The following is a 15,289-nucleotide window of genomic DNA, read 5'->3' on the forward strand; positions in this document are numbered from 1 at the left end:
GACATGCTTACCAGCTGAGCTGCTGTGCTGTTAGCACACTATGTGGCACAGAGTTCACTGACTCATGAACAGAACACAGTCACGTGTTTCCTTGAACTCCCTGGGTCAGATGACTCAGTCCCTTGATCTGAAAGTCGTGGGGTCATAACCTTAACTGCTGAGGCAGGATGTAAATGGGTAGAAGTGTCTGACTTTTGGGCTATCGACTTATCGTCCTCCGTTGTCCTTGTGTGGAGACGCGCTGACAGTGGATAAAACGGAGGATTGTGATTAACCCATTCGTGCTTCAACAGCAGAAACTGTTTTTGTGATTTACTCCTGGAGTACTGAGCTGCTGGTGTGTTTTCACGTTGAGATCGAAACAGACACACCTGCACTTCTGTGTGTGGAGGTGTAAAGCCTCTAGACCTGTCCTTTTGTCTAACTCTTAGTTCCCCGCCCACAGAATCTTCAACATCAGTAACGGCAAACAGAAGAAACTGTACAAGGGCTCCCAAGGAGAGGATGGCACTGTTATCAAGGTTTGCATGTTTTCATGTAATGTGGTGTCACTGTGAAGACTCATTTGACAACACAGATTGCTGGTTTATAATAATGTGCGCTACAAGTGGTGTTTAAATCATTCTTCTCCTCTCCCAAGGTTCAGACCGACCCCTCAGGACTGTATGTGGCCACCAGCTGCTCAGACAAGAACATCAGCATCTTTGACTTCTACTCTGGAGAGTGTGTGGCCACCATGTTCGGACACTCTGGTAAAAATAGCCCATTTAGTTAGAAAAAAAGACAGCAAAATGGCTGAATGACAACCTGTAGTGTGATCAGAAGGAGAAACCAGCTGGAACTCCTCTTCCTCTCTCCCTCGCAAATTTGTTTACATCCCTGTTAGTGAGCATTTCTCCTTTACCAAGATAATCCATCCACCTGACAGGTGTGGCATATCAAGAAGCTGATTAAACAACATGATCATCACACAGCTGCACTTTGTGCTGTGGACAATAAAAGACCACTCTAAAATGTGCAGTTTTGTCACACAACCCAATGCCACAGATATCTCAAGTTTTTAGGGAGTGTGCAATTGGCATGCTGACTACAGGAATGTTCACCAGAGCTGTTGCCAGAGGATTGAATGTTAATTTCTCTACCATATGCCACCTCCAAAGTTATTTTGGGGAATTTGGCAGTACGTCCAACCAACTTCACAACCATAACCACGCCAGCTCAGGACCTCCACATCCGGCTTCTTCACCTGCGGGATCATCTGAGACCAGCCACCTGGACAGCAGATGAAACTGTGGAGTATTTATGTCTGTAATAAAACCCTTTTGTGGGGGGAAACATATTAGGATCGGCTGGACCTGGCTCCCCAGTGTGTGGGCCTGGCTCCCAGTCATGTGAAATCCATAGATTAGGGCCTAATTCATTTATTTCAAATGACTGATTTCCTTATATCAGTATAATCGTTGAAAATGTTGCGTTTATATTTTTATTCAGTATAGTTCTGATCTAGAATCAGTTTAGCCTTTTAGATTATAAAAGACCAGGGAGACTTTATCCTAGATTAGCAAACCTAATCTGAGACACTTGTTTCATACTGTGAATTCCACAGATCAATTATCTGTCAAGATGTCCTAATTGTCTTCCCCATGCCTTATATAAACTTGTCCATTCCCTTTGTGATTCTTCTGAAGAAGGCCTTTGAAGGCCGATAAAGTCGGTCTTTTAAACTTGTCTAATAAAACAACACATTTTTAACGGTGAGCGAGCCCTGCGGCTTTTCCTGTCAACGATGTCTACACATTTTTAGGTTGTACCTCTACTGACGTTGGTTGAACACCTTCTACTTCTTTCCATAACTGAAAGTGCCCAGATGATTTCATCCTTGTCATTTGTTTTGTCTTTTCTCTTTTTCACAGAGGTTGTGACTGGAATGAAGTTCACCAATGACTGCAAGCACATGATAACTGTGTCTGGTGACAGCTGCATCTTTGTGTGGCGTCTGGCCCCGGAGCTCACCATCAGTATGAGACAGCGTCTGTCAGACCTCAAACAGAGTGGCAAGCCAGTTCAGAAGACACCGCCTCACAAACCTTGCAATCTCAGGTAGCTACCCTATTGGAACACATCATTGTAGAACAAGTACCTTGATTTACATTTCTTATTCCTGTTTTGTTATTCTTGTTAGCTCCAAAGTGAAGCAAAGGGCCTCCTTGGAGTACCTAGTTAATTGGATAACATGTTTTGTGCTAGCTAATACCCTTAGAAAGCAAACATGGCGTTTACAACACTGGATGAGAGACGCATTCTGAAGACAATTGGAGTGACAAGCAACTGTTAATCCTGTGTTCTGTATCATTTGTAAGACAGGCTTGTCGCTATGAACGTTGCTAGTGAATGACCAGTGTTCCTTTCGTAGCATGTTGCATTATCAGAGACATTTGACCATTGTCTCCTAGTAGTATGATTTGCTCTGTTCTCTGTCTGTTCTGTGCAGCACCAGGAGAGAGGTGCACAGAACCCCTCCCATAGTCACCATGTCCTCTGACAGCGACAAAGAGGTGGAGGAGGAGGAGGAGGAGGGGATAGAGGAGGAGGAGGAGGAGGAAGAGATGATCTCTCCTTACATGGTGTCAGGCTGCAGTGCAGAGGAAGAGACAGGTTGGTATCTCAGAAATACATTTGTACACAAACAATACACTGAGTATACAAAACATTATTGAATTTGTTTTAATTGAACCTTTATTTAACTTGGCAAGTCAATTAAGAACAAAGTTCTGACAAACTGACCAGGTGAATCCAGTTGAAAACTATGATCCATTATTGATGTCACTTGTTAAACCCACTTCAATCAATGTAGATGGAGGGGAGGAGACAGGTTAAAGGAGGATTTTTAAGCCTTGACACAATTGAGACATGGATTGTGCATGTGTGCCATTCAGAGGGTGAATGGGACAAAATGTTTAAGTGCCTTTGAACGGGGCATGGTAGTAGGTGCCAGGCGCACGGGTTTGTGTCAAGATCTGCAACGCTGCTGGGTTTTTCACGCTCAACAGTTGCCCGTGTGTATCAAGAATGGTCTACCACCCAAAGGACATCCAGCCAACTTGACACAACTGTGGGAAGCATTGGTGTCAACATGAGCCAGCGTCTATGCCCCAACGAATTGAGGCTGTTTTGAGAGCAAAAGGCGGTGTGGTGCAACTCAATGTATACTGAGTGGTATACAGAGTGTATATCTACAGTATTAAGAATGTGTTTTTTCGTGGCAATGTTGATGGCAGCACACATCCTGAAATATCGGTTGGTTTTGTGTTTGCTTTCCAGACACCTCAGACGAAAAGCACAACTCTCTTAATAACTCTCACGGCAGAGAACTGAAAAGGGTTAGTATTTCTTGTAACTGTCAGTGAATATTTTCCCACTAACACAGTCAGTGAATATTCCCCTTATAAACTGTTAACTGAACCCTTGTCCGTCCCTCCCTCCCTCCCTCCCTATAGGAGAGCTCTTTTGGCAGGCGTTCCTCCCAGGGCAATCATCACTGTGAGGAAAGGGGTCCCCGTCCGCGGCGCCGCTGGTCCAGAGGCATGGTCAGCATGGAGCTGATGGTCAAGTCCATGTTGGACCTCAGACAGCTGGATTCCTTCGCCATGCCCCCCTCCTCCCCCAACAAGACCAAGACCCAGCCTGATGCTTTCAGAGACCCATTCAGGGAGGATGAACTGGGCAGCACCATCAGCCTGCAACCCCTTACTGCATGGGTGAGTGGATCACAGAGAGAGGGAAATATCCAACCACTCGTGGAAGTGAAGTGGACTTCAAAAAGGCTTCTTTGTCTTCGTCCCAAATAGTACCCTAATCCCTGCACTACTTTTGACCAGGGCCCATAGGAACACTTATAGGTAGAATAAAGTATAGTTTATTGTTAGCACCATCAGAACTCATACTAATATGTCTCTGTTTGCTACTTGCAGGAGGATGAGTCTGAGCAGAGGTCCCAGCAGCGACCCCACTACATCATGTTCTCTCCACAGACCCCAGAGACAGGCTCAGTGCTCTACCCCGAGGGCTGTGAGGACAGGGTCAGCTTAGCTGGCAGGTAAACTCTCGCCATTAGTGTATCTCATTTTCTCCTCACTGTATATGGCCAAGAAATGACTGCATAGTTTGGGCCTTTAGTTTTCACTGACCAAGTGCCTCTGACCTTAAAAAACTCATGGGGTTGTATTCATAAAGCATTCCAAATTACACTGAACAAAAATATGAACGCAATATGTAAAGTGTTGGTCCCATGTTTCATGAGCTGAAATAAAAGATCACAGAAATGTTTAATATGCACAAAATTTGTTTTACATCCCTGTTAGTGAGCATTTCTCCTTTGCCAAGATATTCCAACCATCTGACAGGTGTGGCATATCAAGAAGCTGATTAAACAGCATGATCATTACACAGGTGCACCTTGTGCTGGGGACAATTAAAGACCACACTAAAATGTGCAGTTTTGTCACACAACCCAATACCACAGATGTCTCAAGTTTTGAGGGAGTGTGCAATTGACATGCTGACTGCAGGAATGTCCACCAGAGCTGTTGCCAGAGAATTTAATGTTAATTTCTCTACAATAAGCCGCCTCCAACGTCATTTTAGAGAATTTGGCAGTACGTCAACTGGCCTCATAAACGCAGACCACGTGTAACCACACCAGCCCAGGACCTCCACTTCTGTCTTCTTCACCTGCAGGATCAGGATAGTTCTAATCTAGGGTCAGTTTTGCCTTTTCGATGATAAAAGACCAGGGAGACTTTATCCTAGATTAGCACACCTAATCTGAGATACTTTATGAATACCAGCTCCCTACATATCAGATACCGTAGTCTATGTATACAGTATACATACCACCTAATCCCAACCCATATATCCACTATCTGTGTTTCCTCTATAGTGAGTACCTAGTGAAAGAGCTACTGCCCGGGCCTGAGACCAGCAGGAGTGTGAAGGGGTGCCAGAACCACAGCCAGTGGAGCCAGGGCCACCATGACAAACACAGCCCAGACAGCGCCTGCTCTGTGGACTACTCCAGCAGCAGACGGTCCAGCCCAGACAGCCAGCAGCAGCCTCCTGGAGAGAGTGAGACACATGCACACAGAGGCATAGGATCTTAATGTGACCTAAAATATTCCCGCAGCAACCGTTTTTGATGTTTAGTCCATAATGTTGCTTGATCAGTTTGTTAGGCTATTAGCTGGCCGAAAGTAGACTTTGTGAAAAGTGCAATACTGTAATATAACCGTGTTAGTGTGGGCTTTCAGTGAATTCATGTAAATCACAAAGCTCATCTGCATTTCCTGGATAAGTACAGCAAACAATTATTTTTCACCAATCACAATTCAAACAGTTTTGGATATCTGTGTGTTTTCTGTGTCGTATGACTACAGTTCTAACAGGAAAAATAAAGTTCTTCAAATCAATTTTCTCTGTGTCAGACTCTGAGCCCACAGAGCCTCTCAGTGTGGATGGGAACTCCTCTGAATTGGAACTGGAGGAGGAAGAGGAGGGGGGCGTAGGGAGGGGAGAGGCCAAGGGGACAACAGTAGTACCTAAGACCCCTGACCAGGAGGCCTTCCTCAAACAGCACTTTGGCAACCTGGCTGAGCTTAAAAACTCAGGTAAGAACAGCATCTATGTCTCTCCTTGACTGGTATAAGACATTTGGTGGAAACTCCCACTAGCCCATGCCTCCACCGATTCAGTGCTTTTAGATTTGTGGGAGGTAGTGAACGAGTGCACACTTCAGGAGAAAATAGATATTATTGAGAGATTCAAGAAAGCTTCCCTTTCAACTGGCACATGGAATATTCAATTCAAACTGTATTGTCCACACAAATTAATTGTGCAGCCAGGAGTACATTAGACACAATAGTATACACATATAGAGACACACACAAGTTGATAGTAAAAATATCTCAGATGTATTCATTGTATTTCTCCTCTTTGATTGTCAGTGAGCCCGACCAGAGTTGTCACCCCGGACAGTGTCAGCATCTCCTCCAAGTTCCTGTCCCAATGCTCTCCTGGAAGGTATGCCATACTTACACTACATGGCCAAAGGTATGTGGACATCTGCTCATCGAACGTCTCATTCCGAAATCATCGGCATTAATATGGAGTTGGTCCCCCCTTTCCTGGTATAACAGCCACCACGATTCTGGGAAGGCTTTCCACTAGATGTTGGAACGTTGCTGTGGGGACTTGCTTCCATTCAGCCATGAGCATTAGTGAGGTCGGGCACTGATGTTGGGTGATTAGGCCTGGCTCGCAGTCAGCGTTGGAATTCATCCCAGGTGTTCGATGGGGTTGAGGTCAGGGCTCTGTGCAGGCCAGTCAAGTTCTTCCACACTGATGTCAACAAACCATTTCTGTATAGACCTCGCTTTGTGCACAGGGGTATTGTCATGCTGAATCAGGAAAGGGCCTTCCCCAAACTGTTGCACAGAATCGTCTAGACTGTCATTGTATGCTGTAGCTGGAACTAAGGGGCCTAGCCCAAACCATGAACAACAGCCCCAGACAATTATACCTCCTCCACCAAACTTTACAGTTGGCACTATGCATTGCGGTAGGTAGCGTTCTCCTGGCATCCTCCAAACTCCCGACAAACAGTTATTGTGCTTCCAGAGGCAGTTTGGAACTCTGTAGTGAGTGTTGCAACTGAGGACAGACGATTTGTACGCGCTTCAGCACTCGGCGGTCCTGTTCTTGAGCGTGTGTGGCCTACCATTTCGCGGCTGAGCTGTTGTTGCTCCTAGACGTTTCCACTTCACAATAGCAGCACTTACAGTTGACTGGGGCAGCTCTAGCAGGGCAGAAATTTGACAAACTGACTTGCTGGGAAGGTGGCATCCTACGACGGTGTCACGTTGAAAGTCACTGAGCTCTTCAGTACGGGCCATTCTACTGCCAATGTTTGTAAATAAAGATTGCATGGCTGTGTGCTCTATTTTAATTTTGGCCATTTAGTGTATCAGTTAGTTAACCAAAGAACATTCTGTTAACCCACACTCATCTATCACAAAAGTGAGCTATCCTTTTAAATGACTGAGTGTGTTGACAAACAGTCCTATCTGAACGGATCACTGTTTTTCCTTTCTAGCAGGACGGCCTTTCCATTCCCCTCGAAGAGCGGTGTTGAGGGGAAGGTAGCCAGCGGTGTGGTGAGGCCCCTGGTCTCTGAGGTGAGGCCCCTCATGGAGCACAACCAGGGCCAGAGCCACAACCAGGGCCAGAGCCACAACCAGGGTCAGAGCCAGAGCCAAGACCACAGCCAGGACCAGAGCCACAGCCAGGGCCAGAGCCACAGCCAGGACCAGAGCCAAGGCCACAACCAGGACCAGAGCCACAACCAGGACCAGAGCCAAGGCCACAACCAGGACCAGGACCAGAGCCAAGGCCACAACCAGGGCCAGGACCAGAGCCACGACCACAGCCAGGGCCAGAGCCACAGCCAGAACCAGAGCCAGGGCCACAGCCAGAGCCACAGCCAGGACCAGAGCCAAGAACACAGCCAGGGCCAGAGCCACAGCCAGAGCCACAGCCAGGACCAGAGCCAGGGCCACAGCCAGAGCCACAGCCAGGACCAGAGCCAAGAACACAGCCAGGACCAGAGCCACAGCCACAGCCAGAGCCACAGCCAGAACCAGAGCCACAGCCAGGACCAGAGCCAGGGCCAGGGCCACAGCCAGGGACAGAGCCACAGCCAGGACCAGAGCCACAACCGGGGTCAGAGCCAAGGCCACAACCAGGACCAGAGCCACAACCAGATCCACAGCCAGGGCCAGAGCCAACTCCACAGCCAAGGCCACAGCCAGAGCCACGACCAGGGCCAGAGCTATAGCCAAGGCCAGAGCTACAGCCAGGGCCAGAGCCACAACCAGGGCCAGAGCCACAACCGGAGGAAGGGCTCAGAAGAATCTCAGAAGGGCACTACCGCGAGACTAGAAGTAGTGGACACTACGGAGAAGGGTCTGAATCTCCGGGCCTCTCCTCTGAGGAAGAAGCTTTTTAACCCTGCAGTGGACTCCCGTAGGATAGTCAGCCCTGTGGCCAAGGCTGCAGCATCACACCTCACCTTTACAGGCATGAGGAAGTCCCAGTCAGTCCAGAACCTGCACACTGAGGGTGAGACACTATGCATGTGATTGTGATCATGTCCAGCTAGTGTATTGATGTTATGATCATGTATGATGTTTTGCAGGAAAATATTATGATTTAAAAAGGTCCTAATTTTATATTCTAGGCATGGTGTAAAAGGTCAAGCTCTTCCTTGAATGTCTAATAAGAGACAGAAATGTTGTTAACACTGCCCTGGCCTGCATAGGCTAATCATTTATCTTCTCTGTCTGTAGAAATGCCTCTGAGCCTGTCTCGGCCCTCCAAGGAGGTAGCCCCTCAGCCCCATCACTCCCAGTCTCATCAATCCCAGGCCAACGAGCGTCCAGTGACCCTCCCCACAACCCCCCGCCGCACCCTGCCCAGCGTGCCCCCCCTCTGCAGCCCCACCTCCCCACAACCCCGGGACATCACCAGTAGCAGTCACGGCACTGCCCCCACGCCCAGGAGCATCAAATCCCGCTGCTCCTACATGAGCCCCACCACCAGCTCCATGGCCAAGATGTCCCGCTCCATGTCCATGGGAGACAGCCTAAACATGGCCGAGGAAGAGTCTGAGTCTACAGAGTCACGCAGGGGGTCCAGCTCTGACACGTCAAACGCTCCCACCAAGAGCCGGAGCTGCTCCTCCCAGAGCTCCCAGAGTCTTAGTACTAAACCGTCTACCCCCGTGGCCGTTGTCTCTTCCACCTTATCCTCCTCCTCCCCTCTGGCGTTGGGTTTAGCCATGCCCCAGGCTGCAGTTATCCCCACCCTCATCACTAGCTCTCCAAGCAACTCCAACCCCAGCCCAACCACCAAGAGTCTGCAGGCTAAGCTGATGTGCAGCACCCGGCCCCCGCTCAACCTGGACATCTCCAAGCCCCTCCCAGACAAGCCCTCCCTGGCGGCCTTCACTCCCAACAGTACCTCCAAGACCGCCGCCTCCTCCAAGACTGTCAAAGGGGACAACGACCTCTTTTCCAGATCTCCAGTCAGCTTGTTACCTCACCAGGGCCAGACTCATCCAGTGCTCACCAACAAAGTCCAGCTAGTCACTGCACTGTCCCTCTCCCCAGCTGCTCCTGTGGAGACTAGCCCAGCTCGGAGTCCTGAGGCAGAGCAGCGGTTTCTCACCACGGAGCTGCGTCCTGAGGCCCCCGTGGTAGACAACAGGCTAGAACAGCCAAAGATGGAGGAGAGCCAGGGCCTGACCCAGGAGAAGAGTCCCGTGATGGAGGTGTCTCTACAGGGCAGTCCCGTATACCTGCTGTCATCTGGAGGTCCCGGCCAGGACCGTGCAGGTTTGCTCCAGCGATCTCCCTCCTTCATCCTGTCATCTCTGCGTCTGGGCATGCCCCTGGCCAACACCAAGCACTTTTTTACTACTGGTGCCGTGTGGCCTACCGTCTCAGTCTCCACCCCCATATACTCTGCACCTTCACCCTGTCCTCCGTCACTTAATCATTTCCTCCTGACGGGTGAGGCATGGCTCTCTTTCTCATGTCCCTCTTTCTTTTTCTCTCCATCTCTCTCACTTCCCCATTTCCATGAAGAGCGTTCCCTCTGTGGTCCTCCTGTCTGTCCTTTCCTTCCTTGTGTAGTAGCTAGAACATAGCTTTGTATTGACATACTAGCTATGAGTTGTCCAATGAAATAACCCTGCTATTGTCCGTCTTGCTGTTCTGTTTTTGACTTGACTAGTTTCTTGTGGTCTAGTCGGACACATATGATGAGACTTGCAGTAGGATAGTTTAAGCGGCGTCAGCCTGACCATGTATAACTCGCTTTTTATTAGACGGTTCTCTCAGTATGGAGTCGTGCAGGGTGGTGGCCAGCGATCTACAGAACACCTTTAGGAAGGCCTCCCAGCTCTACAGAATGGTGAGTCACTCACTCCCCCAATAAGTATCCTGTTCACTAGAAATATTTGTTTACATTGGCTACTATTTTATTGGCCACTATCTGTCTGTTTTATGTTAAGTTTACATTCATTTTTAAAAACATTTCCATACACTTCTTTTTTGTGGTAATGTTGGTCATGTCTGTGTCTTACAGGTGAACAGTGTGCCTGTAGACTCCAGGCAGGAGCACCATGAGATGGCCCAGGTCCTGTCTGAGGCCTTTGAGGTGGTGAGGGCCGAGCTGAGCTCCCTGCCCCAGAGCTCACCCCCATCCCCCTCTGGAGGACCTGTAGCAGGAGGCTCCCTGTGTACAGTGGGCTGCCGGCCCGTAGGACCAGTAGAACCAGGGACGGGGAGATTCGCCTCAGGGGAGGAGAGGACTCTGGCTCTGCTGGAGCAGTACTCTGAGCTCCTCCTTCAAGCCGTGGAGAAGAGGCTGGACAACAAGCAGCTCTCCTAAATACTCCTCTTCTTTCACACCCTTCCTTGAAGACTGAACCAACCAACCCTCTTGCAAATGTAGGATCGTAAGCCATTGTGCAAGGATATCTGCAGACTACAGTACTTCTTTTTATTTCATTTTTTTTCTCGACATCTTTTTAAAATGAACAGATTAAAATATTCCTGAAGGATGCCTGTACATATTTTTTAGAATTTTTTTTTTTTTAAGCACTTCTCTCTCTTTCTTTCTGACGCACCCTCTGGTTCGGTGGTCCCCTCTATCCCTGTCAGATCTCTGTAGGCCTAGGAGGGGTTGGGAGGTTGTACTCAGCACAATGGCCGACAGATGCTGATACTGTAGGGAGACTCCTCAGAATGATCAATGCCTCAGCATTCATTCCCAGTGTGGCTGAGCTGCACTACAGACCGTCATTCATCACCCTTCTTCCCTCTAATATATTGTGTGCTACCTACAGTAACTACCAGACACCTGCACTCTCATGACCACTGGTTTTGTTTATCCCTGCTGCCAAATATTGTGCCCTGCTACTTTGTTTTAATGAAGTTGTTGTTATGGAAATGCCGGATGCCCTAGAGTTGCTGCGTTGGAGCCAGTGGCGTAGCGTAGTTTTGCGGGCCCCTCTTGCAAGGTGTCCCCACAGAAAGAAAAATGTGCAGTTTTATAGCTCATCTCATGCTATTTGACACATATTGCCATGAGGCTGAGAGAAAATGTTGATGTTTTAGAGCTCAGGGATTCTTGAAAGATGGGACAATGGGACAATCTCAACTTTTTTCCCACAAATATTTATCTTAATATTAACAAAAGTTGAAATCTATATTTTGATAGACCAAAGTACCAGCTATCACAACATGTAAAGAAAGAAGCAACTTCCAAACTGCATCTCAGTGCTAGAGGCGTCACTACAGACCCTGGTTCGATTCCAGGCTGTATCACAACTGGCCGTGATTGGGAGTCCCATAGGGCGGCACACAATTGGCCCAGCGCCGTCCGGGTTAGGGTTTGGCCGGGGTAGGCCGTCATTGTAAATAAGAATTTGTTCTTAACTGACTTGCCTAGTTTAAATAAAGGTTAAATAAATAAATTAAATACAAATATTTAGCACTACTAAATGCTCCAGGACAAATTTCTTTAGCATTGTGACATGTTTTTCTAGATTTAGAACATAAAACATTTAAAAAGCAAACATCTTTTAGGTCTAGCAAATCAAAGTCTTCAAATGTTTAAGCAAATGTTACAGAGCAGTGATGACAATATTTGTTCTGAATATTTACACCAAAAACGATGTTAAGGGGGTGGACCATCAGTGACGTAATTGACAAACCAGTGACGGAGTTGTGACAACCGATGCTCAAAACAACAAAAGTTCAACACAAAAGTTCAACATTTAATACAAAATATGGGAAATTATTCATTTGAAAATCTCCAATAAAAACGCAGCTTTACAGACTATGAAGGGGCTTGTTGCAATACATGTATTGAGGACATTAATGAGGGGTCCTTGTGATATCGATGACCCTGCTCATTCCTGATTCATTTAGGATTTTAGCCAAATCTGACGGAGTTGACAATCTCTGGACACATCTTTAAGGAATCCGTTTTGAGATAAACAGGCTTTAAAGTCAGAGGGCTTTTGCAAGAAACTTCATAAGATCATTTTTCAATTAATATCCATAATTGCCTATTTTTTTAATTTTAAATTGGGTTCCTTTGCTCCAGACAAGGGCATTTCCAGGCATACAGCCGACATGGAAATTAATAATATATTCCCAAAACAAGTCCATTTTAAGCTCAAATAATGCAACAAAATATATTTTTTTTAACTATGAAATTAAAGTTTCCCTGCCGGACAAGGATTGTCCCAAGTGTCAAGAATCCCTGAGCAAATGTCCTGTTATTCTACACATTTTCCATGAGGCTGAGAAAAAGTGTTTCAGTTTTAAAGCTAATTTTCTGTCATTTAAATAAAATAATTCATGGCTTATGACGTGATCATATGCTATATGGGGGGCTGGCGGGCCACCTGCCTTGCAGGGGCGTGTGCTATACCAGCGGTTGGAGCTTGATGCTGGCTGTCGTTTTGGGTAGCAGAAGCTGCACTTTTTGGACAATCAGAAGGCGTTGCTGTTCAATGCCATTCCTGACCCCAGTGCTCTAAAACAATACTAACAACTGTTGTCACTACAATGTGAAATGTCTGTGTTGGTGTACCTGTCCCTACCAGGGCTTTTGCCCACCGACACCAGGCAGCCTCCACACTACTAGAGGAACACAGGACCCTTCCAAGTCTTAAAAGCCAGATTAATCAGACATAATCATGTTTTCGTGGGTGATTTGATTTGATACATTGTGTTTTGAGAGGCCCTGTCTGTGTGTGATGTGTGGTTGTATTTATTATGTTGTAAAAGGTCCACGTTACAAATGGAGTTGTAGTTTGTTTTGTACCAGAGCTAGGTCACCAGTGGCGGAACAACATTGCAAAAACAGAAGACTTGAAAATATACAGCATCAACTGAGAGTCTCCTCGCTCATTAACTATGCTGGATGGTTTTATAAAACATGTGAATTGTATTCCCAGTACATTTTTTTGTATTCCAAATTGATGTTCAAGGTGTGCAAATAATAATACAAAATGTCTCAAGGAAATGGGTGCCTTAATTCAAAACCAGCGTTTTTCATAGTTTAAAATGTGTTGGGTTATACCAAAATAAGATTGAATTGTAATCAAAAGGCAACTACTGAAATGGAGCTACTGCTGTGGGAAACGAATGACACTGAGGAGAAGCATTTTCTGATGACTGAATACAGATATCGCATCTCGGAAGCCAAACCGGCTGCGCGCGTGCGCCATCGTGCAAACATTTATTTTGTCCCCCCACACCAAACGTGATCACAACACACAGGTTAAAATATCAAAACAAACTGAACCAATTACATTAATTTGGGGACAGGTCGAAAAGCATTAAACATGTATGGCAATTTAGCTAGCTAGCTTGCACATGCTAGCTAATTTGTCCTATTTAGCTAGCTTGCTGTTGCTAGCTAATTTGTCCTGGGAAATAAACATTGAGTTGTTATTTTACCTGAAATGCACAAGGTCCTCTACTCCGACAGTTAATCCATAAATAAAGCAGTCAACCGAATTGTTTCTAGTCATCTCTCCTCCTTCCAGGCTTTTTCATCTTTTAATTTCTATGGAGATTGGCATCTAAACTTTCCTAGTATTACCATGACAAACAGCAAAACAGTTTGTCTTTCAATCACCCATGTGGGTATAACCAATGAGGAGATGGCACGTGGGTACCTGCTTCTATAGACCAATGAGGAGATGAGAGAGGCAGGACTTGCAGCGCGATCTGCGTCAGAAATAGGAATGACTTCTATTTTAGAGCAGTGTGGGGCAATAATTGAATAACATGGATTTCTACATTTATTTTGCAACGCTCGTGCATGCGACGTGTCTGGTCTGGCCAGCATGTTAGGGTTGGGTTACCAGAGGTAAAGAACCCAGATCAAATCAGATCAGATCAGAACAGATCTTGCATCAGATACAAACCGTGCAGAAAACATTTTTTTCCCCACACCTCTTCCTCAACATTTATTGGCTCTTGTCTGGCTGTGGTGTTTTCATCCTGGTCCCTGGCACTTTTCCACCCCAATAACAATGCACTTTCATTCCTATCAAAATGGTCATAGGTCACATTTATTTTATTTCACCTTTATTTAACCAGGTAGGCAAGTTGAGAACAAGTTATCATTTACAATTGCGACCTGGATGTAATGTATTTGTAATAGCTTAGACTACTAAACTAAACCTGGGTCTCTGTGTAATGTAACTGTTGTGTCAAAGGCTCACAGAATAATAATTGTGGTCTGATGATTGTGGCTGCAGACTAGCACAACACTGCCCTCTGCTGTTGAACCTCCATCACTGCCCAGTTGCTACTAAAACAGAAAGCCCTAACACTTCCCTCCTACAATTTCTCTGGTCAGGATTATTCTTTGCTGTGTTTTACATACTTTTCAATACACTAGTGCCCTGAAACAATATTTTAATCACCTGTGCATACAATAGTGTTTAATTTCCTGAGTTATTGATAGACTTGTTATAAATTTACACTTATTGGTAGAAAGTCTTATCAGGTACCCAAAGGGTCTTACAGCCTCTCAAAATGCCATGCCTGTTCTCTCTAGTTTTGATTAAAGCATTGTATGTACATGACTAGAAATGACATAAGTAATGGTATAGAATAATAATGAAGTATATTCTGCTGTTTATTAGTTATTCAGTATTTCCCCATCTGACTGATAATATTCAGAACTGTGACCTTAACTAGACTGGAGGTTTCATTAATACATAGGATTGTGTTTGATGGAACAGTACAGGTGCACCTATCTGCTGCCAGGATGCATCAGTATTTATGCATGAAGGGTGGTGGTGTGGAGGTTGACCGACTGGCTCATTCCTAAGTAGGATTGCATGGTTCAACGTACCCTAGGCTTGTTTCCACTGTATGAGTCGATCCCGCTCTTTTTCACTGGCTGGTATAACCTGTAGCTGACCCTCGTTCTTAATAACCCCACCTTTTCTATGATGTTTACTTGTCTTAAACTACAGATTATGGACCAGAATGTTCCTCTTTTAGGAAGGATCACTTCTCAGACATTTTACGAGCTTTTGTTTTCTGTTTTGTACCAACCACAGTTTAGTGTTTTTATTATATTCACTCCCTGTACTTCTCTTTCTGCTGGAGAATAAAAACATATTTATTACACTCAA

The 15,289-nt window shown here is 46.0% G+C and overlaps 1 protein-coding gene across 4 annotated transcripts in view; it reads left to right on the top strand.

The window, feature by feature from the left end:
• The window catches only part of LOC139375030 (mitogen-activated protein kinase-binding protein 1-like), a 75,675-nt gene extending 60,386 nt beyond the window's left edge, over window positions 1–15,289 (top strand). For 2 of the 4 annotated variants that reach the window (XM_071116398.1, XM_071116396.1), the window contains 14 exons: window positions 446–521; window positions 641–752; window positions 1,914–2,100; window positions 2,492–2,655; window positions 3,322–3,380; window positions 3,498–3,758; window positions 3,972–4,096; window positions 4,940–5,124; window positions 5,481–5,663; window positions 6,000–6,075; window positions 7,148–8,172; window positions 8,400–9,623; window positions 9,941–10,026; window positions 10,201–15,289. In XM_071116398.1, coding sequence (XP_070972499.1) covers window positions 446–521; window positions 641–752; window positions 1,914–2,100; window positions 2,492–2,655; window positions 3,322–3,380; window positions 3,498–3,758; window positions 3,972–4,096; window positions 4,940–5,124; window positions 5,481–5,663; window positions 6,000–6,075; window positions 7,148–8,172; window positions 8,400–9,623; window positions 9,941–10,026; window positions 10,201–10,506 — 4,069 coding nt within the window. In that variant the 3' untranslated portion in view covers window positions 10,507–15,289. The remainder of the gene's footprint in view (window positions 1–445; window positions 522–640; window positions 753–1,913; window positions 2,101–2,491; window positions 2,656–3,321; window positions 3,381–3,497; window positions 3,759–3,971; window positions 4,097–4,939; window positions 5,125–5,480; window positions 5,664–5,999; window positions 6,076–7,147; window positions 8,173–8,399; window positions 9,624–9,940; window positions 10,027–10,200) is intronic. The other 2 variants (XM_071116399.1, XM_071116397.1) reach the window with 2 other exon arrangements.

The sequence above is a fragment of the Oncorhynchus clarkii genome, chromosome 19 (genome assembly GCF_045791955.1).
Source record: "Oncorhynchus clarkii lewisi isolate Uvic-CL-2024 chromosome 19, UVic_Ocla_1.0, whole genome shotgun sequence".
NCBI classification, from domain to species: domain Eukaryota; kingdom Metazoa; phylum Chordata; class Actinopteri; order Salmoniformes; family Salmonidae; genus Oncorhynchus; species Oncorhynchus clarkii.